Below are 27,256 nucleotides of genomic sequence, written 5' to 3'. Positions count from 1 at the left end.
TACTGAACCGCAAAAGTACCGGGCAGGTCTGCTTCTTTAGATGCGTCCAATATCTCGACTGTCACTTTTTCTGTAGATTCTTGCAGTCGTGATAAGTGGGCTATCCAGCTGAATCGCACATGGATCTATACGTCTGGACGGTACTGGTTCTATTGTCAGTGGTCCCCATCAGTGACCAAGGTAAGAACAGGTGACTAGGAGTTCTTTCTCCGCAATGTTTTATCACACAGAGTCAACTAACTGATGTTTAATTAAGAATTTAAACAAAACTGAGCATGTCAAGGGAAAAAGTGTTTTTTGCACGTTTATGTCGTGCCACCCATTACGATTTTAAATTGTAATGTTGCTGTAAGAACATTAAAAGTGAATTAAGCTGTGGGATGGCACAGAGGAGCAGCAGCTCATCGCCACAAAGTTGTCGGTCACTATTGTCTTATTTTTATCTGCAAGGGGTTGGTTTCTCTTTATGTCCTCCGATATTCCAGCATGCGTGTAGGTGTAATGTATTAGTTACAGTAAAGTGGACGGCTAAATATGGGAATGTACATGATGAGTGTGCCCTGTCATGGGCTGACCTCCAGGCTAGTGATGGTCATGCTTAACGATAGCTACGTATGGCTGCCCTCGCATCTGGGAATTGGAACAGCCGGGTTCAGTAGTGAATGAAATGTGATGGAAGGTTTGTCATCTTATACAATATTAAAAATCGGATTAGTTTTAAAAATACTTCGTAATTCTAACAATTTGATGGTCACTATATAAAATAAAAATGGTTCACAAATTCTTTGTCATATTGCTTCTTTAACTCGACTTTCATTCCAGATCGACAGAAACAGAACAGATTCATAACCGTTAAAACTGATGTTGTTCGGTTGTTGTAATATGTTTCTGAGGTCAGAAAAAAAGATGTGAATTCTAAGTCGTTATGACAATTTTAATTGTTCTCTTTAGAGTAAGGGAGCACGGTGGCTCAACTCTCCAAAGATCCAATTTCAGAGTGTGAAGGGATAATATGTGGTTGGTTTTTATACATTCTGCCCTTGCTTGTGTGTGTTTTCCCAAGCTATTCCAGTATTTTCTCACATTTTAAAGACTGACTGACCAATTAAAACTTCAGTCTCGGACTGGCACCTGTCATGCCGTCCTGGTAGGCTCCCGTGAAACGTTTTTGAAATAAGCAGTTTCGGGTGATTGATGGAGTGATAGCATTTTGGGCACGACATGACGTACGCCCAAAGCGTCAAATCCAACTGGGTGGGTATCCGCTGAATCACACTAAAGGAATGATTTAGTATGTTGTAAACAGCCGTCTAGTTTCAGCCTATTATCTCTAAAATGCATCAGACAGCTTATCATCATAAATCTGAAAGAAAAAGAAAAAAAAAAGAAAAAAACTACATGGATGAAGAAAATAACTGAGATAAGAAATCAGTTCCTCATTGTCGTTTGCATCAAGTTTGTAGCTTAGCGAGAGAATCAAACTTTATAGATAAACCATTCAGGAACACTTTTACGACGTGTAGTTTGTTTTTTATATGAAAAAATAATTAAGATAATATATAAAAAATTCTTAAAGCGTACTACTGTATATGAGATACGAAATAAAACCATCTTTTATCTTAGTTACCCTACAGGTGTCAAGTTTTCAAATGACAATAAGTTACATTGTTCAAAAACGAGGATCATTGTCATACAAAAGACTTGAGTGACAAGAATACCAAAACGGCAGAATAAAGACTGCGGCGTATTCACAACTGACAAAACATACAAAAAGAAGCATTTAAAACAACAACGGTATAATAATAATAATAATAATAATAATAATAATAATAATAATAATAATAATAATAATATAGGATATAGTTCATGCCAGTGTTGCTGGTAAAGGGCTACCTCCAAGTCTGAACTGAATGTATAAGTTAGAAAATGGGCTGATGATGACGAAGATGATGATTATATTATTACCCACCCCTGCATGATTGATCTTATATTGGTTCTAAAAACCAATCACAATGGTGATAACTGCTTACAAAACTCAACCCTCTAGTGTCTAACAGTCAGCAGAATTGTACAAATCATCCTCCTAACATTATCATCCATCCATTATCCATCCCACTATATCCTAACTACAGGGTCACATGGGTCTGCTGGAGCCAATCCCTGCTAACACAGGGTACAAGGCAGGAAACAAACCCTGGGCAGGGCACACAAACACACACACAGACACACACGCACACAACACACACTAGGGACAATTTAGAATCGCCAATGCACCTAAACTGCATGTCTTTGGGAGGAAACCCACGCAGACACTGGGACAACATGTAAACTTCATGTAGGGAGGACCCGGGAAGCGAACCTGGGTCTCCTAACTGCAAGGCAGCAGCACTACCCACTGCACAAATGGGTTTATATATAAGTTATATATACATACATATATATATATATATATATATATATATATATATATATATATATATATATATATATATATATATATATATATATATATATATACAGTATATATATAAATTTAGTTTCTGAAACGCCAAAGTCAGTATTTGTCATTTTGCTATGATTTCTTTTTTTGAAAAGATATACTGATTATATCTATAGAAAAGAACTCTTAGGTGTAAACATAATTCATATAAACACATAATTAATAAAAATACCTTCCAGAGCATGCTGTCCCTTTTTTCACATGACAACTGACACTTTCAGAAAGTTTCCATGTACTATAGCACTAAACTACACTCTCATCTGTTCATTTCCTTTTGGATTTTAAGTTGTGCAATGTCCGTCCACTTTGTAACAAACAGGCCTGTTGCCATAGCTGCAGCTGGGACACAGCAACCAAATTAGGTCATGGGCTGGGAAAGACATTACTATTTTACTGTATTAAAAATATTAATATGATATTATGTGGCATGGTGGAGCCAAGGGTTCATATCCTGGGTCCGACCTGTGTGGTGTTTGCATGTTCTCCCCGTGTCTGTGCAGGTTTTGTACGGGTGCTCAGATTTTCTCCCACCATCCAATGACCTGAAGATTAGGTGGACTAGTGATGCTAAATTATCTTTAGTGTGTGACTTGTGTGTGTGTGTCTTAGACCTACAATGGACTGGCATCCTGTCCTGGGACTTTTTCTGCCGTTCACTAGGTGCTTTCCAGGGTAGGCTCCAGCCCTACGTGATCCTGCTCAGGATAAAGCAGGTTTACAAAATGGATGAATGCATGGATTATATTCATCTTCTGTATTCATGGCAAGCCGCAATAGATTTTAACAAATGCATGTTGTGAATGAGGGAAGACACTGGAGGAGTCCAAAGAACTGTTGGGGCCACCCTGTTTAACAGAGTGCTGGCAATTAGTAAAGGAAACAGGCACACGATGGTGCAAAGGAACACAAACTAATAGGCAGCACTTGCCTTGGATTGGCTTCTTAAGCTAATACTGCCCGGTAGAGTAAGTCTCTCTTGACGGAAGTCTGTCCTGCAGCCAGCTCAGGTTCAAAAATGCGAAAACTGACTAATACAAGAAATTGTATATGGCAATTAAAAGATTAAAAATCACTTAAAAAAACAAAAAGAAAAAAAAGTTGCGCCTCCTTCTGGACTCTGGCACCTGTTGGTGCTGTAGATGAGAAAAGAGATAATGCCATTGGAGACAGTGCCCCCTCTTGGTCTGAAACATATTATATACCTCTGATGAGCAGCTAAGGTGATCCTCTGAGATGCATGTGTGACAATATAACAATATTACTCTCTAAGTGATAATATCTTCACTTATACTGTACTAGACATTAACATAGTAGAGCTGATTGTTACCACTAAATTATGAAATAATGAGCTCCATTAGATAGATACTTGCTTATTTAATCTGTTGTTCAGTGGCTCAGAAAGCATGGAAAACCTATGGATTTGTATTAATACAAATAAGGTTATTAGTTTTGAAGAATTAAACGTCTTATACACATGCATTGATGGGAGCATGTGCCATCACTTAAAAGCCCATACCACACAAAAATGTACAAAATGTAGAGGAAATATTAGGACTTGTTTTTATATAAGGCAACTCACAAATCAATATGCATACATTAAAGTCATTACAAAGTAAATATTAGGGAGCGCTGAGTCCAAACTAACTAACTAAGGCTGGATTTAGACACGGTAAAGCCCTAACTATAGGATGCAATAGAGACCCAGTTTAGTAAGTGATAAAGAACAAGTCCATGTAATAACTGAACTTGGCAAAAATGCCATGATTGATTAGATTTTAAATATATACAAAGGAGCCCTGTGGTGGGCTGGTGCCCGGCCCAGGGTTTGTTTCCTGCCTCGCGCCCTGTGTTGGCTGAGACTGGCTCCGGCAGACCCCCGTGACCCTGTAGTTAGGATATAGCGGGTTGGATAACGGATGGATGGATATATACAAAGGAAAGAAACTGACATTGTGAGGACCACTTTATAGTGTGAAGATCTCAGCAATACCTTGTTTAGTTTATGTCTAAATCAGGGTCTGGTTATGGGGTCAATAGAGCTGAGAGGAGAGGAGTAACAATCTCATAAAGTTGCATCATAAAGAAATGTTTGTGAACGTCAGTAGATTGGGTATATTTGGGCTTTTCAACCAAACTGTACCCACAAAGGTGGTTGCCTTCTGAGCGCAATTCTACATTTGTGACTACCTGACTAAGAGAAGCACGAGGACAAAGTGTAAGTGCATTTGCCGCAGATGTGACGAAGAAAACTTAAAAACCATGGCCAAAGGAAAAAAAAAACATTTTTGTAAAACGTAATCCCTATGACAGGCAAATGTCAAGATAGCAGTGCATCCAAAAACACAACTCCCAAAAGATAAGAAGCCACTTAATGCTAAATAATGAAAACAAGAAAGCTTGGCACAGTGGCACAGTACAGCACCCCATTCAGACTCGCTCTTTTAATTTCTATTACCCCACACATCATTAACTTCGGCACTTTTAGTGCTGCAAATCATCAAGTACTAATAAGATCTGTCAGGGCAAACTGCGGAGAAAATGAGAAGTCAGAGATGGAGCCTAGACCCTACTGTTACAATCTCTAGTTTCAATGGTAATTTTTCCTCCTACTCACAGCTCTCTTGCAGCTGCTTTCTTTTTCTTTAGTTTGTTATTTTCCCTCATTCTGCCTCTTATTTTTTATTTGTTAGTAGTCTTACACCAGTCTCCTGCCTTAAATTGTACCTGTCTGCTGGTGCTACAGTTATCAGGGATGTACTTACATGAGAGGACCATATGAAGCCCTTGGCTGCCTCAGCTATTTTGTTAGCACAAGGTGCTGTGTTCGTCGTCCCCTGTTAGTGCTCTGCCCTTTGTTTAAATGTTTGCTGTTTTGAGCCTGTTGTTCTGTTATACAGTAGTTGGTTTTTGTTAACAGAATGTGGCTAAGCCTATGTTAACTTTTCCACTGATTTACAGACGTAGTCTCTGATTACACAATCACAGCCAGTCGAAGGCAGTCAGCAGCGCACTCCTGTGACAAACGCAATGGCTGAGAACATCTAATCTGTGACTCGCTGCGACAAAAATCAAACAAGTTTGTTTTTCTCTTTAGTTGGAAGGGAAGGCTGTGAGTGCAGGAGAGCACAGGAGAGGAGAGCCAATAAACGCTCATCCAGAAGTACAATACATAGAATGTAATCACGAGGAACAAGGAACCTTGCAAACAGAAGAGAAGCTCATGTCTTATGTATCATGTTTTACATACTTAAACAGAATGGTAAAAAGAAAAAATGCAGAGACTGCTGCTCTCCACCTGTTAACCATTCACACAGCACCAGTACAGTGCCAGCTCTGACAGGGAGCACGGGCGCTTTGGACATCCCAAGCAGAAGGCATACTCGTCTGTCTGATGTTTAAGAATTTAAGTACCATGACAACATGGATAAAAAGGCAGACATTGCTGCTGAAGTCTTTGCACAGCGTTGATACAGTGCTGGCTCCAACAGGCAGCACACTATAACAAAAAAGGGGTGAAGTAATCCTCTGCTGGGAAGTTGGTAAAGTAGACATGCCCAGCGATTTTCAGTCAAGTAATTTGACAGGGGAGAGTGACATCAGAGACTGTGGCTGCAGTGGCGTAGCTAGAGTGCATGCAGCTCGGGGCAGGGCAGTGCTTCAATTTACCGCCCTCCAACATATCTGAATATGTTAATCTATTTAAATAGAAAATGAAAATGACGTATAGAGAAAGATTAAGATACATTTTGCATAGATGTATTCATATATAGAAAAACAGCAATAATTTTTCCATCCATCCATCCATTATCCAACCCGCTATATCCAAACTACACGGTCATGAGGGTCTGCTGGAGCCATTCCCAGCCAACACAGGGCGCAAGGCAGGAAACAAACCCCGGGCAGGGCGCCAGCCCAACGCAGGGCACACGCACGCACCAAGCACACACTATTTAGAATCGCCAATGCACCTAACCTGCATGTCTTTGGACTGTCGGAGGAAACCGGAGAACCCGGAGGAAACCCACGCAGACACGGGGAGAACATGCAAACTCCATGCAGGGAGGACTCAGGAAGTGAACACAATCATTTTTCACATATAATTATTGATAAGCATCGACTGGACAAAAATATAGTATAGACGCACTGATAAGCCGTGTTCTAATTGTTAGTTGAATATAATTAAACTACAAAATCCAGAACCAGTGTAGTGTACAAGTGATAGATGGGGATGTTTTCTGCGCAGAGCAAGTACGCATTCAGATTGATAACGAAACGAAATTATAAATTGTAAATTAGTTGTTTATCTTCCTAGAAATTATTATCGGTGTAATGTTTATGTTTATTTTTGTTATTACCTCATAAATTTTAACTGCTGTGTCTGAAGCCGTCACAGAAGAACAGTCTGAAAATGATTTTTAAAGCATTGGTGGATAAAAATCAGAGAATTTTACTTTTTTCATTTACCAGTGATATTTTTCCGAACCCTGCTACTTACACATGAATTGTACTGAGCCTTCTGGCCAATATGCTAGGATAAGATGGTTACCAAGTAAAAGGGGTGAGGGCAGCAGAATCATTCCATGCAGTAAGATGTTCCTGTGGAGAAAGCACAATAATGAGCACAATGGTGCATTTTACTTTGTCTTTGTATGGAAATTATTCAGAATGTCACATTATTTTAAAAAACACACTTCACTCCTTTGTGGTGATGTGAAAAAAAATAAAACAGAAATTGATTTGGTTTTACAGTAACAGTGTTCTACAAATTGCATGCTACAGCTGCAGAAAATAAAGAGGTTTATAGTAATGTTTTCCACGATAGCATTTTGTGGTGTACATTGAAAATGTTTGGGCCTGTGCAGGATTTAAAGCATGCCTTTAAGAGTTTGGGGCCATGCTGTCTGGGGTGAGACCTGTTTCTAGGAAAACTACTGAAGTTCGAGTTTTCATGTCATTTCGAGGCCTGCTCCCCTCTTTGTCACAGCATCATAACATCTACTTAGGGACGATATCTTATAGTAGACATGAATCTTTGCTTTGTTATTTGGACCACACCTTTTCTTTTTGTGTTCAAACCTGTCAATCCATATTTTTCACCTGTCTGGTATTTGTCCCCACCCCTCCACCTCAACTATTCTTACAACTTAGCCCTTTTAAATACTTGCATTTCATGGTTTGCTGTTTAAAGATGTACTTTGGACAACTTCTCAATTAAATCATTTTTTTTGTTTTTGATGTCATTATTGTTAATTCTTCTGTTTCATTATTGAATAGTTTTAGGTTACTTTTCTGATTTATTTAGTAGTTAGTCCAGCTTTTTTTATAAAATTCTTTATATGATTAATAAATTAAGTAATTTTTTATTAACATTTGAATTTATTTCTTTCTCAGTAGCTTTTCTCACAGTTTTGGATTTCTCTGAGCAGATCACAACAACAGCAAGTGACCGTCATTTTATGCGTGTCTAGCTCAGGGTGTCAAGCTCAGATCCTGGAGACTGTGGCTTTTTGTTTTTAATTATTGTTAAATTACATCAGCTAATGGAACATACTTATTTTGCCTTAATTGTTGAATTTGAATTATGCCAAAGTCTAATTTCCTTGGATACAAGGTATCAGGCTGCACTAAAAGGCTGTCTGATTCTTTAATTAAATTTATTCTTAAATTCAGTAAAGAGTTGTGGGTTAGAACAGTGTGAGTAAGACGATAAACCTTTGAAATGACTCATCTACAATTTCTCTTCAGTATTGCAGTTCCACCCTCAGGTCCACATTTTGCCACCAACGCAAGATAGATTGACAGCAAAGAAACACATTTTATCTTGTTAAAATTGTTGGTATATTTTTAAAAATAAATACATCAGTTTCTACCAGAAAACAGAAAAACTGAGAAATGTCTATGGTGAAATTTCATGCAGGTTCCAGCCTGGAATAAATGACATATCCTGTTAAATGTTAAAAAAAAAATGGAACATTCAACTGACAGTTTGACGTACATTTTATTTTCAGACAAATTTCAGGCACCAACCTACATGAGGAAGAATGGTGTCTTATAGTGGTATAGCTTTGGTGGACATTTCTCCTTCAAACATACTGTATACAGTACGTTCTCTTTCTTTTAATGTGGACTCGCCCTCTTTGACTCTGACCCTTAACAGCACTTGGGATATACAGCCCACACTTTTTTCACACTTTATTTCTACTGTATGGTGTGTTTTCTAATAATGTTTTCTTTTCTTTACATTTCTCACTACATGACTTACATTTCTGCATAGTCATTACCAACTGCTGCACATTAAAAAGCGTACAGTAACTACACAGTAAGGTGGTCTGTTATTCAGTCTTACAAGGGCACAGCACACACAATGATGTACTAACTAAGAGCAGTTACCCATTCAGAATGGAGTGTGCCTAGAATGATCAACTAAAGAATCAGTCGTACACCAGTGCTTCCCAATAGATCACTGTGTTTTATTTCCAAATGTGCCAAACTAATGTGGCTATTGGATAAAAGTTCTGGAGATGCTCTGATCGATCTATTCTCTCTAAGAAAGACCTGATCGGTGATCAGTAAATAGGCCAGTCACAAAATCCAATCTTTCCAGTCTCTGTTTTTTTTAGATTTACGGTAATTTTGTGCTCCTTCACACGAAAAAGCAAGTCAACACTTGTTTTAGAAGAGACTGAGAGACAATTGGAATATTAGCGTTTATGCTATCAAAGAAAGTGGAGTAATAAACTGAGAAAAAGGAATTGGTGAAGTCGTTCTGTGCAGTTAAACAAACGGCAAGAAAAACTACTTTAATGAATTCAGACCTTTTCTTTTGTCCTTTAAATTAAAACGGACACCTTTTGAGTTTGGACATTGAATTTGTTTTAAGTGCAGCAGGTTACATTTTCATTTGGAAAAAGAAAAGACAAAGGCGATTTTAAAATTGCTGCTTAGTCAACAATAGTCTTGTTATTTAACAGAAAAATGTGTTTTTTTTTTCATATAAACTTGTTAAGCATGTTAGTCTTGTGTTTTCTTGATTAACAACTTAAGAACGTTTGATACATTTGTGGATTTTGTGAAGTTTTTGTACTGTATTTATTGTTTGTTGCTGTGTGTCATACAGTTTAACTTTTGACAAGAAACAAATACTATTATACAGTAGTATATATAATTATACCTTGAGAATTATAAATGTCTAGCTGATACACTGAAGAAAAAAACACACTTATATAAATACAGTAATCATATATTTTACCAGCAAAAAGGCTGTAGTGCAATTAATGATTTAAACCTATAAGTGAAGGTATATTTACATTTAAGTAGTTTTTATTTGCTAATACCAATTAACTGATTGTGTGAGTGCACTTCTTGACATTTCAGTTTATAATTTAAAAACGGAATAAGAATCTAACAACATCACATTTAAGTTTGATAAATTCTGAAAAGAATGATACCAAACATATATATGTAGGTTTTAAAATAAGCCCAATTTAAAGCGTGACAAAAAATGTGACATAAAAATGTCACAAAAAATCATTTCACAAAATTGTTGCACTTTTAGGCTTAGGATTTTATGTATATATTGTGGAAAGCAGCCCGGACACAAACAGGCAGACACCGAGCATTTCAAACCACACACACGTTTATTATACATTTTGACTATTTGCAAAAGTACCGCACACACACCCTAGGGCCCCAGCACCAAGCACCCTCAAGTCCAGGCCTCTCACAATGCCTCTCTCTTCACCACCTCCACTCCTCTCTTCCAGGCTTCATCCTCTTCCACCCAACTCCAGCTCCCAAATGGAGGGAGGTGGCCCCTTTTATGTCCACCTGGCCATGCTCCAGGTGCCTCCTGATGAGCTTCTGGTGGCACCTCCGGGTGTGGCGGAAGTGCTGACATTCAGGGCTTTTCAGGCATCCGGGCGCCCCCTGGCGGTGACCATAGACTCCTATAGGGTTGCGCTTCCATGCTCTGTTCCCGTGGTCCCCATACCAACCAGGGTGGCTGCCCTCTCGTGGTCTGGAGGAGGCATAGTCCCTCTTCCGGTCCTTCCAGGCGTCCCAGCTGGTTACCGCCCCCAGCTGCTCATCACTATATATATATATATATATATATATATATATATATATATATATATATATATATATATATATATATATATATATATATATATATATATATATTGTGGACCATCGGGGAGCATACCAGCCACCCTACCTGACACAGACAGGCACGGATACAAGTACAGGTGCAACACACCCTTATTTTTTATTGTGGGAAGAGCTTCCCCCTGCTTCCCACCCTTACAGCACAGCTCTTCAGTAAAGAGCCCCAGGTTCCTTTCTTCCTTTTGCCTTTACACGCCAACCACTCCTCCTCCTTCAAACTTTGTCCTCTTCCACCCAACTCTGGCCGCTGGAGTAGTGCCTGCTGATTCCTTCTATAAGGCACCTGGAAGTGCCTTATATAGTACTTCTTGAGGATGGAGAACTAACAAACTGTGGTCCACGGGTCCACCCTGCACCAACAAAAGAAGAAAGGGACGGGAAGGGGCTGCCCCGACCTGAGAGGTAGGCACACGAGACCAACAAATAATATTCTGAAGGAAAACAGTCCTTGGGTCCAGCACCTAACACTCGTATAACATCTTCCACAGCTTCCTTCCTCCAGCAGGCTTCTTCTCCTGGCAAGCTGATCCGATCAGCCATAACGATGTTGAGTGTCGAGCTGTTTGTTACTTTCAGGCTACGCTTGGTCTTTCTCTTCCCCATCGGTGGATATACTGTATATATATATCTGTGTAAGCCTGTGCTGTAAAAAGCCCGGGTTCTTAGAAACCATGGATTCTGGCCCTTCAATTAATCAATTGCATCGGTTGCGCATTAGCGGCTATCTGAGGGCATATTTCCTCGACTGTTTGGTTGGCCGATGTGCTCGCCTCCGTTTTCTGTTAGCAGCTAAGTGAGTTTCTCTTTCCTCAGAGGTTTTGTTTTGCCGATGTGTTTGCCTCGTTTTTGTATTAGTGGCTAAGCAAGTTTCTCTTTTCTTGGCGGTTTCACTTTGGCGACAGAGTTGCTGCTGTAGCCTCAGACTTCCGTGCCAGAAAGACAGATACACACACTTCCATACCTAGATGCTTATATATACCTGTAAGATATATACACATAGTATATATATATATATTTTTTTTTTTTGTTAAAGAAATGGTGAAAGCTACTTTTTTTAATAAGCCTTGTTTCAGATACAGGTACATTATAGAAAACAATTAACAATATGACAGCTAGTAATTATGAGAAGCATTGTATTTTATTTTATGCTATATGTATTATGGATAAATATTTTTGTACACATTTCATTTGTACGTATTTTAAAGAAAATGTACTTATTTTAGTATTTTATGGGCACTGAACAATAAGCCTACAGAATTTCATAAAAAATGAACAGTTAACACCTGTAGTCTATGGTTTAATTATAAAAATACATTTTAATATAGGACATAAGGCTTCTAAGTGTCTGGCTATGCATCAGCCTAGTGTAAAAAGTTTTTAAAGGGATAAAGGAGAAAAAATTGGAATTGGTATTGGAATCAGCCGATCAGGTAACAAGAAATCAGTAATCTGTATCAGCCTTAAAAAACCAGGAACATCCCTGGATAAAACATGGGCCCACATACAATGTTAAGGTTATTTATTCTACAAATGACTACCTCCCTGTTTCACTTGCTTACTCTCTAAAACAAAAAACATAGCTGGTGCCAGGCACTCTTACATCATGGGACTCAATGAACCCATAATAACACCAGCCTCACCCACTGACCTAAATAATGCACTTAGTCCCTAATGGCAGAGTATTGGAAAATGCAAGCTAGAGAACAGGCATTTGACTCATATTAATATTATAATGTTCAGAATAATATGTATATGTCTGGTTGCTATGTCTCTGTCATTCCAACAGATGGTGCATCACAAATATTTTATTCAATATTTTATTACTACAAATGTTTGTGATTGGCTATCTGTTGGAATGACAAATGAAATGCATTTTATTACTACATGCATTACAAAATACATTCCACTTGATGGCGGACTTTAAACATTAATGCTGAGGTCTTTGTTGATTACTAAGAATTCATCACATCTTAAATGGGTGACACTGCTTGTTACACTATAACCTTTTATGCCAAAGCAAAAGCAAATCAAGACATGGTATCATGGAATAAACGCAAGAGGATCTGCAGGTTGACACTTTGTTTATTAGACAAAACAAAACACAACTAGAACACATATGGAGAGCATCAAAAAACAAATGTATTTTCCAATGAAAGCAGTTTTCACTAAAAGCATCAAATAATAGTAGGAAACGATAGCGGCAAGGGTGCAAGGATATATACATTATAAAAAGCCTGGTCTAACCTTCACTGAACATAAAAATAATAAAAGTAAAAAATAGTCTGCCTGTTAAAGGCATTTAGAAAAAACAAGTATAGACTGAACTTGGGGCGGCATGGTAGTGCAGTGGTAGCGCTGCTGCCTTGCAGTAAGGAGACCTGGGTTTGCTTCCTGGGTCCTCCCTGCGTGGAGTTTGTATATTCTCCCCGTGTCTGTGTGGGTTTCCTCCGGGTGCTCCGGTTTCCCACCACAGTCCAAAGACATGCAGGTTAGGTGCATTGGTGATCCTAAATTGTCCCTAGCGTGTGCTTGGTATGTGGGTGTGTGTCCTGTGGTGGATTGATGTCCTCCCCAGGATTTGTTCCTGCTTTGCACCCTGTACTGGCTGAGATTATTCCAGGCATTATGACCCTGTGTTAGGATATAGTGGGTTTGGAAAATGACTGACTGATTGACTGAGACTGAACATGCAGACAGTAGATACAGAAAATAAACACTGTTAAGAATTCTAGAAATGAAAACTATGCTATTATGAAATGCTTCTAATGCTTCTCTCTTGACATTACTGTCAGGCCTTATAGCTACTTTTCCTCAGAAGCATGTACTTTATAAGACACATACTGTAAAATAATAAATTACAATACAGTGGTAATTCACACCATTCAACCTGATACTCCTAGATGTTCAGTCTCCCAGGAAGCTCTGGTCTTACATTGCTGTTCAGTGTCTTAACTGTATCTGTGCTGCACATGTAGCTTAGTCATGATAGTGGCAGAAGACCCTGATCAACTCATCATCTGACCTTGTAGTAGTATAGCTTAGTGGAAATGTCTGTTTCCTTATCTCTGGCAGCTTCTGGCCCAATACCAGTTGCTTTCCATCTGGGGCTTATTCAGCTAACTCCCTAACCCTAAGATGATGCTCTTCTTATTCACATCTTATGAAGTCAAAGGTAATACTCATCTCTGACATCTGAGGTGAGGGTATAGGGGATGCTGGTGTAACTTTAGTACTTGTGCTGACTGGCAGCAGGGTGTTTCTTACTATTAAGCAACCAGCTTAACTTGTTTTCAGTAACACTGGTTCAGACAATTATCACAAATGTCAGATGTTACAAATATATAAATGACAGTTCATAGCAGCAAAATCTATTATCATCTGAGATTTTTAACAAACAAAATAAATTTTATGAAGCCTTTATCATGGTTAATTTCTATTAGCTCAATTCCTGAACATAAATCTAGTCCCCATACAGAAGATAATTCACTGCTAGTGATGAACAAACTGATTTGCAAAAAACTGAACTTGTAGCTAAACTTAGAATTTTTCTTCACAACAAAAATTGCAAAATGAGTATTCCAACACAAATGAAAACCCCACCTATAGCACATATATTTTCATCTCATCTACAACCTTTTTCTCCATATGCAAAAGCATAGCACAATTTTTCTGGTGCAGAGTGTAAGACAGGGACAGGGCTAGACGGCACTGCTGATCTGGGTGTGTAGCCACTGGCGAGTCTTTGGAACTATCTGGCAGAGTCAGGAGAAAAGTGGGCACAGATTGGTGATAGCTCTGCCCCCAAATGAGAGCTGCCTGGTGGAACTGGTAGAATGAATGTACTTGTATGGGCGGGCAGTGCACGAGAGCATGTGAAGCAACATGGGAGACTGTGAGGCATTGGAGAAAGCAGGCTACAGTTTCGTAATGATCGATGGGGATCAATATTTCTTGCCCACCCACCTTAAAAACTTTTGAAAACCTGAAAACCTCATATTAGTGAATTTGGTGCTGCACAATTGTGAAATCATAAGAAAACTAATTCTAGGCACAATTTCAATAAACTGTATGCAAAATAAAACTCGTTTGTTTTGTTCATAAGTATATACTACCAAGTTTGCCTTTAATTGAAAAACTATGTATCTTCACTTAAATGTTGCCTCTCAGTGACAATCTGTTGTTTTATTAAGTCCAAAGTATCGAGAGAAGATCAATATAAAAGCCTGCTGCCTATCTGTGCCTATCTTCTAGGTATTTGAAACCCTGTCTTTTGATTTCCTTTTCATTTTTCATGTCTCTCACACATGCCCCTGACCTTGTCCTCCTGCTAATGAGTGATCACCCCAACTCTCCTGCTGACCTTGGACTCCATCACCTCAGTCCCACTCCTGTGGTTACTTCCACTTCATCCCTTGAATCACTTCTGGCCTTTTGTTTGTCTTCTGCAACACCAGACCTGGCATCCTCCTATTGGTTATTCTAGCTCTGTATCCTTGAGCTTTCATTTCCCTTTTAGTATTCAAATTGTCATTCACAGGACAGCCACTCCAAGGGTGTGTTGTTTTGTGGCATTCTTGGGTGTCTGTAGGATCCAAGGTAATTTACCTGATGAGTGACACTGTTTCCGGTAATTGCTTTTCTCAGGAAAAGGGCAGATGTTAATTTGTGCTTCAAATTCTATTTCATTATCTCCTTTTCTTTTCCAGTCATTCAGAAAGTTCCTTATATACCACAAATCACCTCATCTGCCTATGTAGGACGGATAACTGCAACAACATTTACATTGGGAAGTCCTATAAATTTCTTCAATTTCGCAGCGCTACGCTGTACCGCAGGGTGTCAGGTCTGGCTGGCTGTCGCCCAAAGTTCAACAGGTGAGTAGCATTCAGCGTTGAATTTATTAAGCACGAACAAATTAATGTGTAAAAGTTTGTTTAAATTCCAAGCTGTAATTTTCGATATGCCTGAAAGGCAAAAATGGTGTATGCGCAAAAAAAAAATCATATTTATAAAACTGTATGCATGCCATGAGCCATGGTAAGTTCTTTCATAATTCTCAACTTAAAACTATGCACTTGTGCTCGAGCTTTTAGTGACTCTGTGCCACCATATATGGCCGTAAAATGCCTTTCCTGAAAATTTAGGATCTAATTGCTATATAAATTTGGCCTTGCTCTTGAGTGATGTCTTTACCACAAACAATGGAAGATCATAAAAAATTAAACACAATGTGAGTTGACACAGGCTACACCCTCAAAACTGAAAAATAGTAAGAACATTTTTATTGAAGTTGTGAAAAAAGTAAAATAATTTTGCCAAGTCAATGTCAATAAATTCAAGTCAACGATGTACAGCATTGAATTGGCATTGCGTTGATGTCCTGAGGGATAGGATCTGGGTCATCCATGTACCTGTCCCAGGTGGCAGGTCAGTCCATGCAGTGCTACACAAGCCATCACAATGTGGCAAACCTTTGTAGAGCTGTACAGCAGTGTGTCATCTAATGAGTTCAAACACCACCAACGACCTGTTAATGAACCAGTGTTCAATCAACCATATTCAGAGGGCCTTTCGTGATATTTCCTCTCTTGTGGTGTTTGTAGTTTGGTGAGTGGTGTGTGGATCCAGGCTTTTAGAGGGAACCCACTATCACCAGAAAGAAAGATTATGCAAATAGTCTGTAATGATTGAAACTTAATTGCAATCCTATAAATTAGCCCTACTTAATAAGAAGCTAATCATCACACACAGTATGACCCTGAAGATTGCATTTCACAATATTATTTGATAAAAGAAAGGAATTGTGGGTCGAGCCACACAACAATGCTAGTCAGACACATGTGAGCATCACATATTTGTTGTATATTAATTGAATTAAAGTGCTTTAAATTTACAAAAGCAAATTCATTCTGTGATGATGCTTTTATCACAACATGTGTACAGTCAGTTGTACCAATTTAATTAGAAAAATCAGCAATTGCTGCAAATTGCATTTTTATCTTGGCTCCTTCACCATGGCCAAAAGGAAATTGAATGTATGTGGGTAGCATCTTAAACAAACCATCCTTTTAAGATGATGTAAAACAGCTATCTGCAAGATTCCCGACTGGTCAGCCTGTCGCCAAATAACCTACAGTTTTTAAAACCTGTAACAGAACAGGAATTGCATGATTTCTGTGTAATTGTCTCTGTAATTGAGGCTCCAATTCAGCACAAAACACAAAAAGGGTGGCTTTAAAAAGTCTAAATTAGTGGCGATATCCTCCATAAAGGCTTGTCAAACAGCACATATCACACCCTTTTTAAAGACAAAATAGGTAAGCTACAAATGAAGAAAAATAACATTAAGTGTATGCATTAGGTGTTATTACCAATACTGAAGACAGCTGCATTGAGAGAGTATGTCAGTTACCTGTAACATGATTACTTCTGATGCGTAATTGAAATGCACGATGGTCAAAATTTGCTGTAACGTTAAGCCAATTTAACACCAAGTTTGTGTTTTATAAATTTACACTTTCGCTTAAGAAATGTGCAAGCACGTTTTATACATGAGGTAATTATGCATGAAAGAAAAAGGTACAGTGGTTTTAGATAGATATGGTCTAAACACACACTAGAATGACTAAAAAGGAAATAAATTAAAAAGAAAGAAAAAGTCTGACTTTGCAGTCATAGTCACAGTAAGACATTTTGTTATAAAGGATCCCCAGTAGCATTTCCTGACACACTTCTGCTGAATGATTCGTTGGCTGAAAGACCTCAGTGTTCGCCTGTAAGTGAGAGGATGTGCAGCATTGTTCATAATGACACTCAGTTTTATTTTAATTCTCTTCTTTGCTCCTACCTCTAGGGAGTCCAGAGTGCTATTTTAGTTTGTTGAAAAAGTGATATTATTACCAGCAAAGCACAATTGCATTGGCCATCATAGAGTTTTAGACAGTATGAAGGATGTCATTACCTACAGTCTCATAAGAAAAAGAAAAAGAGTCTGCTCTTTCTTATATAGTCCATCTGTGTTGTGAGACCAGCTTATCCTGACATAGGTGTGGACCCCCAAGCACCTCTAGGAGTGTCCCACCTGTACATCCCCTCCTTGAATTGCAACTGGTCATAGCAGCAAATGTCAGTAAACAGTCTTTGATTTTGCTGATGTTAAGTTGCAGACAATTCTCTTTGTACCAAGAAACATGTTTCTCCCCCTGAGTCCTATACTCTATCTCATCCCCCTTATCAATACACCCCATAGATTCAGAATCATCATCATTAGCTTCTGCTCAATTCCCAAGTATTGTATATGTCTTCCACCATAGTACACTGTAGTGCTGATATCTCACAGTTTTAGAAACCTGGATTCAGATCATGGCCTGGTTGCTCTCTGTGTGAACTTGCACGGTATTCTTGTTTATGAGTGGGATTTTTCCTTTGTCAGTTTCCCCAGAGACGTGTTGTGGCATAGCAGGTCCGGGGCTTAATAATCAGGAGCCTCTTTTATGAAATAAATAATTAATTTGCTGGCTCAATCTCCATGGGTGTGTGGGTTCGCACAGTTGTGGGAGGTTGGTGAGGTAATTGGGGGGTAAGTGTGCAAGTCTGTCTCAATGGCTTCATCAGCTTCCTGCAGTGCATAATTGAGATGCTAAACCCACTGAGGCATATAAGGAAGAGCCAGCATGGGAAAAAGGAAGAACATAAACTAGCCAGCAAGTGAGCGAAAGGAAGAATGGAAGTTAAAAGTAGAAGAAGAAAAATAGGAACAGAGACATGAGACAGAGAGCGAGAGCCTATGTGGGATAAATTGGAGGCAGTGGCTGGGAGGAGAACCTCAGGGTGACGAGCCTGAGGCCACAGAGAGGGCCTACTGAGCGACTGTTAAGTAGTAGCAACGGACTGACATGTGGTGTCTTCTGCAGATGTCGAGGGACAGACTATGGGAGATCCCAGGATAGAACAGTTAACTGCACCTTTTGGCAGGCAATGCAAAGTCCAGACAGGATAAGTAGAGGAGATGCCAGATTTTAGATGTAAGCATTGAGGCCTGTGCTTTTTTTAAAGGAACTGTCTCTTAGATTTTAACCTTGTTTTTAAGGGTTTATTTATGGTTTGATTTTAACCACTGTCTGCACTTAGTTTTATTGGATTATTTATTTATTGAAGATTTTTGATGCACTGCACTGTTTAGGACACTATTGGTTTAATTTGGTATTTAATAAAAGCACTGTCACACTTTTATGCACCTGCCCCTTGCTCTATGTGAGTGTCTTCATCTGCTGTCTCATCCCTCGGGTGTTTTATTGGCAGCAGCAGATTCAAGAGGCTCCCTAGATCACCTGGGAGCATCGAGCCGACCCCCACCATCAATCATTTGTGTTAACTGACACAAATGCGAGTGCGGGTGTGTGCTCCATTCAGAGCTGGTTCCTTTTCTGTGGCTGATGAATTGTATTAAGCATGTTCGATAATGAATACTTGACTGGATCTTCCACCATTCAAAAATACACAGCCCCAGGCAGTCATATTGTATGTGCTGACTGAAATTGTAGGATGCCTAGAGGCATGGAAGAGATCAAGTGGCGAAATTCTGACTTTACTTACTTCAGAGAACTATGGACCCCCATAGATGTATTTTTCACCAAGAATTGTTATTTCCTATCCCTCAATTACAAACTAGGAAGATTTTCTATTAGCTTAATTTTAATTACACCTTAGCCAATTTCTTTTTATCTCTCTTTTAATGGCTGTTTACATTGGTAAGTGCTGTATGAGCTTGTACCTTTCTCTTACTTTTCTGTATTTGTGACTATTTACAAATACCTTGAACCTGTCTTCAAAAAAGAGACCTATAAAAGAATAAACTGAACCCAAGCCTAAAATCATACATATTGACATCGTACCCATTTATCCATAGTACCACAATCTAGCAAAGCAATGTCAATGATTCACCAGCCTGTCTTGAAGATGCATGTGTTTTACTTATTGACATCTCTAAACTGACCACGTACATACTTTAACCCTTAATTAGATCACCTGAGTACAGGAAATATATGCATGGGTGAATATTTTGAATTGTTTGAATGGTTTTATTTTTGTTCTCCAATGCTGTAATAATTTATTCCTCTTTCCTTAACAGAAAAAAATAATTATGATAATCAAAAAATAAACGCTTTCTCAAAAATAACCTCTCCTCCTAATATGACTTTTGTGGGTATTCAGACCACCGTTACCAGTGCCCCAGACAACATTCTCCTTAGAGTTTTCAGACCTGGGCCTTTGAGTACAGGCTCTAAGTTCAGGTAAGACACCAGCTTGCTGATAGAGTGTGTTAACATTTATTAGATGACAATGTGTAACAGCCAAACATGGTCTTATGTATTGTGCAACTGTTTTAATATATGTTATAAAATGCATAATAAAATCATATCATAAAAAGAAAAACAGGTGACACAGTCACATTATATAATATTGTAAACTTCATGAGAGCTACTTAAATGCATTTTATATTAAATACAGTTTTAAAGTGAGTCAATAATATAGTCATTAAATGGCAAGCAGCTCAGGGCATTCTATGACTTCTCATTTTTTTAATAAACAGACATTTAGGTCATTTCATAATGGAGCCTTCAAACACTGTATAATGACTTAAATGATTTTTTATGGATTATTTATCCTGTTCTGTTTTTAAAAATGGTTGAGAAATTTTTTTAATGTCATGTTTTTATGGAGATCAGAGATACCAAACTTCCCGACAGAATAAGCTTCTATCGGGATCAACTCTGAACAGACAGAAAACAATATCAAAATGTTCATGAAAAAAATGTAATTTACTCATGTTGCATAATGCACATGCTGAACAACCAGTCGCATGCTCACAGCACCCCAAACATGTGCATTTTTGGCTAAATTATTGTCAAATTATCACTTTCTGAAAATCTGATTTTGAGCAGCTGGGGAGTGTGCTCAAACAAGAGTAATCTTTTGAACTGAGGACCCGCCTCCTCGCCTAATTTATTGGTCAGGAATCCTGCCCAGTATTAGCTCATTCATTGGCTACCGTGGTGCTTCACATCATATCAGCACTGCAGAGGGTGATCTGAGGAAGGTAAACAATTAAGAAAGAACAAGCAGTTGAAAATATTATCAGATGGAAAGTATGCCTTGTATTTGTGCATATCTGAACTTCAACAAGCACTATGTGAATTCAACTGTACAGTTTCACAAACTGCCAGTGAAAAACCCGGAAAAATGGTGTTGTGACTTATTGATCAACAAATGAGAGGAGAGGGAAGTCTTCATTTCAAAAGGCCGATGTTGTTGGCATATCACTCAATATCTGACTTAAAGATTATATTATACAAGTAAATGGAGATTTTTTCATGAATGCTTTGCCATTGTTTGCTGTTTACTCATCATTGGTCCTCATAGAAGCCTACTGTATCAGTAACTTTGTTATCTCCATTGTTTATAAAAAACATGAGATTAAACTTTTTTTGTGTATTACTGCAAATAAGAAAAAGTAAGTCATAGATGGGAGAAAAAAAACATTTTTGGCTGGAGTATACTATTAAGGACCTTATCTTAATTCTTCAGTAAAAAAAAAGACTACAGCAGTAGCATAATAGTAGCCCGGGCCATACAACATTACACAATGCCTATTAAGTTTTTGAGAACTGAAAAATGACCAAAATCATAGGCCTTAGAGTAATTTTCAGTGGCTGCAGCTCACTCAGTCATGGCTCCTGTACACTATTAAGTGAGTTGCATTTTCACAAAAGCCATTACGGCAATTCCCAATGAGGCATCTAATGCAAATCCTGTGAAGTGACCTTCAGCAAACTCAAACACAAACCACAAAGAGACTTTCAATACAGGCTTTCAAAATTGAGTTTGTTACATACAGTAATAAAGAAAATGGAGACAATGGAAATTGTTTTTTGCACTTGTCCTAAATAAAGCCAGTAAACATATAATACATAAAATGCATTCCACATCATACACTTCACAAACAAAAACATAATTAACTCATTATAACAATTAGTTAAATGTTTGTTATTTAGTAGTCTTCTAGTATTAGCTTCAATGTTGCTGTCAGTCCACACCCAAGAAAGAAGCACAGGATCATAAGTCAGATCTAACTAGCGAGTCCAAAGGCCAAACTCTGAGCTTTATCCTGAAGTATTCTTCTTCAGAGTGCTATTTCAGGTACTAAAATTATCTTCATCATAGTCCTTAAAATCAATAAGACGCAAAGTGATCTCAAGTACAAGTCATGAACTTAATGATAAAGGAAGCAACAGCGTTATTATTGGAACAAGCCCTGAAGATGTCTTTAATGAAACTTATCAAGTGGCCTTTAATATAAGCCATGAAATGATCTCCAGGTCAGGCACTGAAATTGCTGTCAATGGTTGCATGTCAACCAATTTCTTGTATAGTTCTTAAATTTTAATCTAGATAATGTATAGCATTACACAAGACAGAAGCAATGCATTTTATTATAGTACAACCTCAACTTTCAGTGAAGAAAAGTTACAATATCCAGAATATGTCATTAAATGGGAACAACTATGGTCATAATTTATCAGTGGGCACAGCTCCTGCAATGTACAAAAAACATAATGAGAAGAAAATAAGTCGCTAAATGTGGAATTTGTAATTTCTGGAAAGAAATCTTCTAAAGCAGATCTGAACAGTTTGAAGTACTTGTACAAATAACAAGTAGACATCTTCAATAAAAGTGATTTGGTATTGTCTCTTTATATTTTACATTTTAGTGCAAAGTATTTTGTTGTCGATACCGATAAAATAGTTGCTGAGACTGATTGGTCACCGGATATCAGCCTTATAACACGTAAGTAGTTCTCCATCTTTATTAATGTAGGCTGTCATTTTAATCATGATAATAAACAGTGTGGTGGCAAAGTGTACACCACTGAACCCTCACAACTCTAGGGACCAGAATGCAATTCCAGGCTGCTTGCTGAATTTGTGGTATCTGTACAATCTCCTATGACTGAGCAGATTCCTTCTGGGTACTCTGGTTTCTTCCCATATTACAGATAGTGACGGAGTTAATTGAAGACCTTGACATATGAGCATATGAGTCTGCTCTGTCATGAATCAGCACCCCCTCCATGGCTGGTTTCTGATGTTTGCCTGATGAGACTGGCCTATTTTTTAGGTCAATTTGACTCTATAATTGAAAAACAGGTCCAGAAAATGAATGGATGGGTAAATAATTTTGGGTAATTGGTCCAGACACATTTTAATTTTTAGACTCATTTTACATACAGTATGCTCAGGTCTATTTTTGCTGGAATGTCAAATACCCTAAACCCACTCTCCTTCCATCCATCCATTTTCTAACCCGCTGAATCCGAATACAGGGTCACGGGGGTCTGCTGGAGCCAATCCCAGCCAACACAGGGCACAAGGCAGGAACCAATCCTGGGCAGGGTGCCAACCCACCGCAGGACACACACAAACACACCAAGCACACACTAGGGCCAATTTAGAATCGCCAATCCACCTAACCTGCATGTCTTTGGACTGTGGGAGGAAACCCACGCAGACACGGGGAGAACATGCAAACTCCACGCAGGGAGGACCCGGGAAGCGAACCCGGGTCTCCTAACTGCCCAATATATTTTTGGTTTAATTGCCAACATACAAGAAAAGACAAAAAGCTAAAATGAAAGATGTAAATTGAAAAACAAATTTGAAAAATCATTTAGGATCAAATGCATTTTCATTAATTTCAGAATTTGTGTCCCTGACACAGTAGCCGACTGGGAGCAGTACTTTTACATGATAGCACATCTAAAAATGTAATTATTAGATATCTTAACATTTCTTTAACTTTTTCCCCCACAGCTCAGGACCCTGCAAGCATTGACACATGGTTTGGAAAAAGGTCTGGAGGAATGGTGGTCATTACTGTCATCCTGTCTGTCCTGACAGCGATCCTGCTTTTGCTGTTTTTACTCATGCTTTATCTCACTTGGTCAGTGCAAGCTTTCTTTTTGTTGTTCCTATGTTATAAATGATGTGAGCAGATTAATTTGCATTGTTTATACAAGGTGACTTACAAAATGAAAATACAGTACAAGCAATAGTTGCAAAGAAAGGTTAATTAACTCGTCCAAGGTCAGGCAGTGAGTCAGAGATTGGGAACTTAGGTATGGTAGAGCTTTAATCACTGCGTCAATGTAGTAAGGACAGGGAAGGGATAGAAACAAGAAAAAGAAATAACCAGGCAACCAAGAAATATAAGAGCAAAATAAAAAAGTTAAAGTTCAGGGTAAAAGGAGAGTCAAAACTTGAAACTAATTCCTACTTTAAATTAAAGCTAACTCCACTTGAGATTTTAGAAGACGTTGTTTATCCCCTGAGGGACAATAAAACCACTGCCATATTTATGCTGCCACTTCTGTGAGGTGATCACAGGCACCTAATGCATCCAAAATGTGTGGTGTAAACCTTTGTCAAAATGAATCATATTACGAAATGCAAACCACAAAAACAGAGCCCAGATAACAAAAATCTCCATACCTGATCAAAATACACTTATGAAATAAGTTACATATAACTCATATAAACTGATTTATATTACCATTTGTCATATAGCTGAAAGCACATAGAAGTGTTTTATTTCATAATAATTAGAACTTTATTAAATACTACTTGAAGGTTACTTTGATGCAAAATAGCTAGTTTTGCATCTATGGGCTCATTTATACTTCACGCTCAGAACGCGTATGTGAATGCATCATGGCTGCCATGCGTTCCCAACGTTCATTTGACACATCCTCTGAGCAGGTCCTCAGAAATTAACGTGACGTGTGTGCGAGTTGCAGTACCATCAAACAAAAAGTCGGGGGGCGCAGTGTGCTAAAAATTGGAATGTGACGTCAGAGTTTCTGGTTACTATCTACATGTGACAGAAAGCCGCTATGCGGATCATATGGTATCGATGTGCGTGCTTTGATGTTTGATGAAATGGTTCGATGTGGTGAAGCAAAATTCTGACATACAAATGCATCCGTGGTGCTTTTATATTCAATCGTCTTATATTCCAGATCGTAATGACATAATACATTTTAAAAGTCTCACATACCGTCTTCTGTGCCGTCTATTTTTTCTAGGGCTTCCTCCCGACCAAACAGCAGCGGCAAACAGCAATAGATCACCACACAGAACACATTAAATGTATGCTATTCCAACTCTCTTCACATTTAGAATCCTTAAATTTATACTTGATATCACTTTCATGATGAAATGCATTAAAGTATGTATGTTGTATTTTACAGATAAATCATTAATTTCATTTAAATAATGAATACTGTTAATAATGACACACATGGGGATGACAGTCTCGCAGGGAGTCACGTCGCTGGTATTCCCTGCCTGGAGTTTGCATGTTTTGCTTCTGGGTTTCCTCAGTGTGCTCCGGTTTCCTTCCAAAGATATGCAGATTTGGTGACACTAAAATGACACTAGTGTATGTGAGTGCTTGTATTCACCTTGCGATGAGATGACGACCGTCCAGGTATTGTTTCAGCCTCATGCCCAATGTTTGCTGGAATGTATAAATCTCTGGATTGATGGATTTAATCATTAAACATTCTTTTCAGAGATATTGCGGGTATTAATGGGTGTTCCAGACAATTCACAACACAGGGAAGTCGAACCTGTTCTCACCGTGATAATATCTCGCACGGCCACCTAGTGGATTCCTCCAGATTTTCGGTAAAGTATGTGCGCAAGTACAGTATAAACAGTAAAACGCTTGTGTAGCAGGAGCGTCCGCTGCAGCATGGGTCGCGTCGCATGAAGTATAAACCCGGCCTAAGACTTGAACAGAATATACAGCATATGATGGTATACAACTTGGAGTACTGCTTGCGCAAGGCAACAGCAGTCAGAATTCACACAGGGGCTGTAATTGGGAAAACTATCATTAAAACAATAAAGCTCAATATGTGTAGCAAGAATCATGGACAGAGAACACAGCAGTAAATCATAAGCCATAAAGGGATTAACATAACCAGAGCCAAGAAACAAGACATGTAAATCATGATTAGAGGGCAGAAAAAGTGTGGTAACCTATAAATTAAAAGTTAACAATAAGAAATGATACAAAGCTTTTTCCTTGGCAAATATAAATCTGAATGATTAGGTAGATGTGGCACCAGCTTTTTATAGGGTAGCATTATGACATGTGTCCTGTAGAGACCATCCACCAATGAATGAAAAACACAAAGTACCCGTGTCCTATCTTGGGAATTACATCAGGAATTAATCACAAAGCCAATGCAAGTGTTTTTAGACGCAATCCAGACATCTACACAGCAGTAAAAATGACTGCAGCAGTTACAAACTACGATTTTGGTAGAGGAATAGAGACATTTTAAATTTTCTTTTTTGTAATCTACATGTTAACTCAAAACTGCTGTTTTATAAGCTTTGATTGCTGAAACCAATATGCAAAAGTAAGGAGGAAGGTTAAAATTATTTGATCAATTTAGCTTCAAAATTTAGACACTGTGGCATCAGGAAAATATTGTTAATTATGCTACAATTAGTTAACCAAACAAGCTTGATGCACTAAATGATTTGTAGTTATTTGTAAAAATGTCCTACTTTTGAAACTACCTCTGTTGACTGCTTGCATGTTTCAAAGTGTGTAAAATGTGTGACTTTAATAATCTTCCAGTAATGAAAATGAATTTTATTTTATACACTCATGAAAACCTATTATGATTTCTCAAGTAGCATGGTTTAAGTTTGCTTTCAACAACCTTTTTGTTTTCTTTTTCCAGTTCTAGCCATTACAGAGGAAAAGAGAACATTACCTCCTCTATGATGAACATCAAGGAGTACAGTACCCACTATCATACATCCATAATAGGCAACCCGTCAGCTGTCCCGTCTTCCTGAGGCACTGACACAGCACATCTTTAGCTCTGGACTCATGAAGTGTACTGCTGCTCGTACACTGACCAACTTCTTCTGTTCCTGTTTGCATAGGGTTTCTTTCCAGACAGTGGCTGAGTTGGGTCTAGTTTGTCAGTCTTGCTTCTTATGCTCAATTTGTGGATTTAAAGGACATCACAAAATAATGAAGAGCATTCTAGCTCATGAGAAACTGAATCCCATGGTTGGAAGGCTTAATTTCATAAATGTACAAATGTTTTTAATTTCCCTATTTTATATGTATATGTAAAATGCTCTATACTCTTTAAATGGAAAGGCTGTCTCTTTAATTTTTCTAAAGGATGGGCGCTTTATGAAGATGAAGAAGTTTCATGAAACAAGATGTTTTAATTCATCATAAACTTCTGATGGACACTACTTTCATGTGTATTATGAAACAGTTTTATTTTTCTGTTTTCGGTACATATTTGTTTAAATTGTTGCCTAGTATTACATTTCCAATTTCTATAAATAAAATATCAAAGAAACCCAACAAGGCTGAATTCATTTTGAGTGGACAGGATTTAACTTTAGGGTTGGTAGTATTTAACTATACCCAACAAGTATATCTCTTAGGGCACATTTCATTATAACCCTGATTTCATGTTCCCCATACAT

At 38.2% G+C, this 27,256-nt stretch overlaps 1 protein-coding gene across 1 annotated transcript; it reads left to right on the top strand.

Moving 5' to 3' along the window:
• LOC120531325 (uroplakin-3b-like) lies at nucleotides 1–27,134 on the top strand. The gene is made up of 6 exons (XM_039756622.1): nucleotides 1–180; nucleotides 15,373–15,540; nucleotides 19,797–19,959; nucleotides 22,438–22,514; nucleotides 23,537–23,666; nucleotides 26,485–27,134. Exons 1-6 carry the CDS (start codon nucleotides 120–122, stop codon nucleotides 26,600–26,602), a joined length of 717 nt encoding a protein of 238 aa, XP_039612556.1. The 5' UTR covers nucleotides 1–119; the 3' UTR covers nucleotides 26,603–27,134.
• The last annotated feature ends 122 nt before the right edge of the window (nucleotides 27,135–27,256 follow it).

The sequence above is a fragment of the Polypterus senegalus genome, chromosome 6 (assembly GCF_016835505.1).
Source record: "Polypterus senegalus isolate Bchr_013 chromosome 6, ASM1683550v1, whole genome shotgun sequence".
NCBI classification, from domain to species: Eukaryota; Metazoa; Chordata; class Cladistia; order Polypteriformes; family Polypteridae; genus Polypterus; species Polypterus senegalus.
This window is presented reverse-complemented; position numbering and strand designations above follow the sequence as displayed.

Excerpts from the sequence above, each read along its gene's own strand:
- LOC120531325 (XM_039756622.1), top strand. The coding sequence starts at position 120 with ATGGATCTATACGTCTGGACGGTACTGGTTCTATTGTCAGTGGTCCCC. Across the intron at positions 15,541-19,796 it reads TGTCGCCCAAAGTTCAACAG|AAAAAAATAATTATGATAAT; the intron begins GTGAGTAGCATT and ends TTTCCTTAACAG. Across the intron at positions 22,515-23,536 it reads GGATATCAGCCTTATAACAC|CTCAGGACCCTGCAAGCATT; the intron begins GTAAGTAGTTCT and ends TTTCCCCCACAG.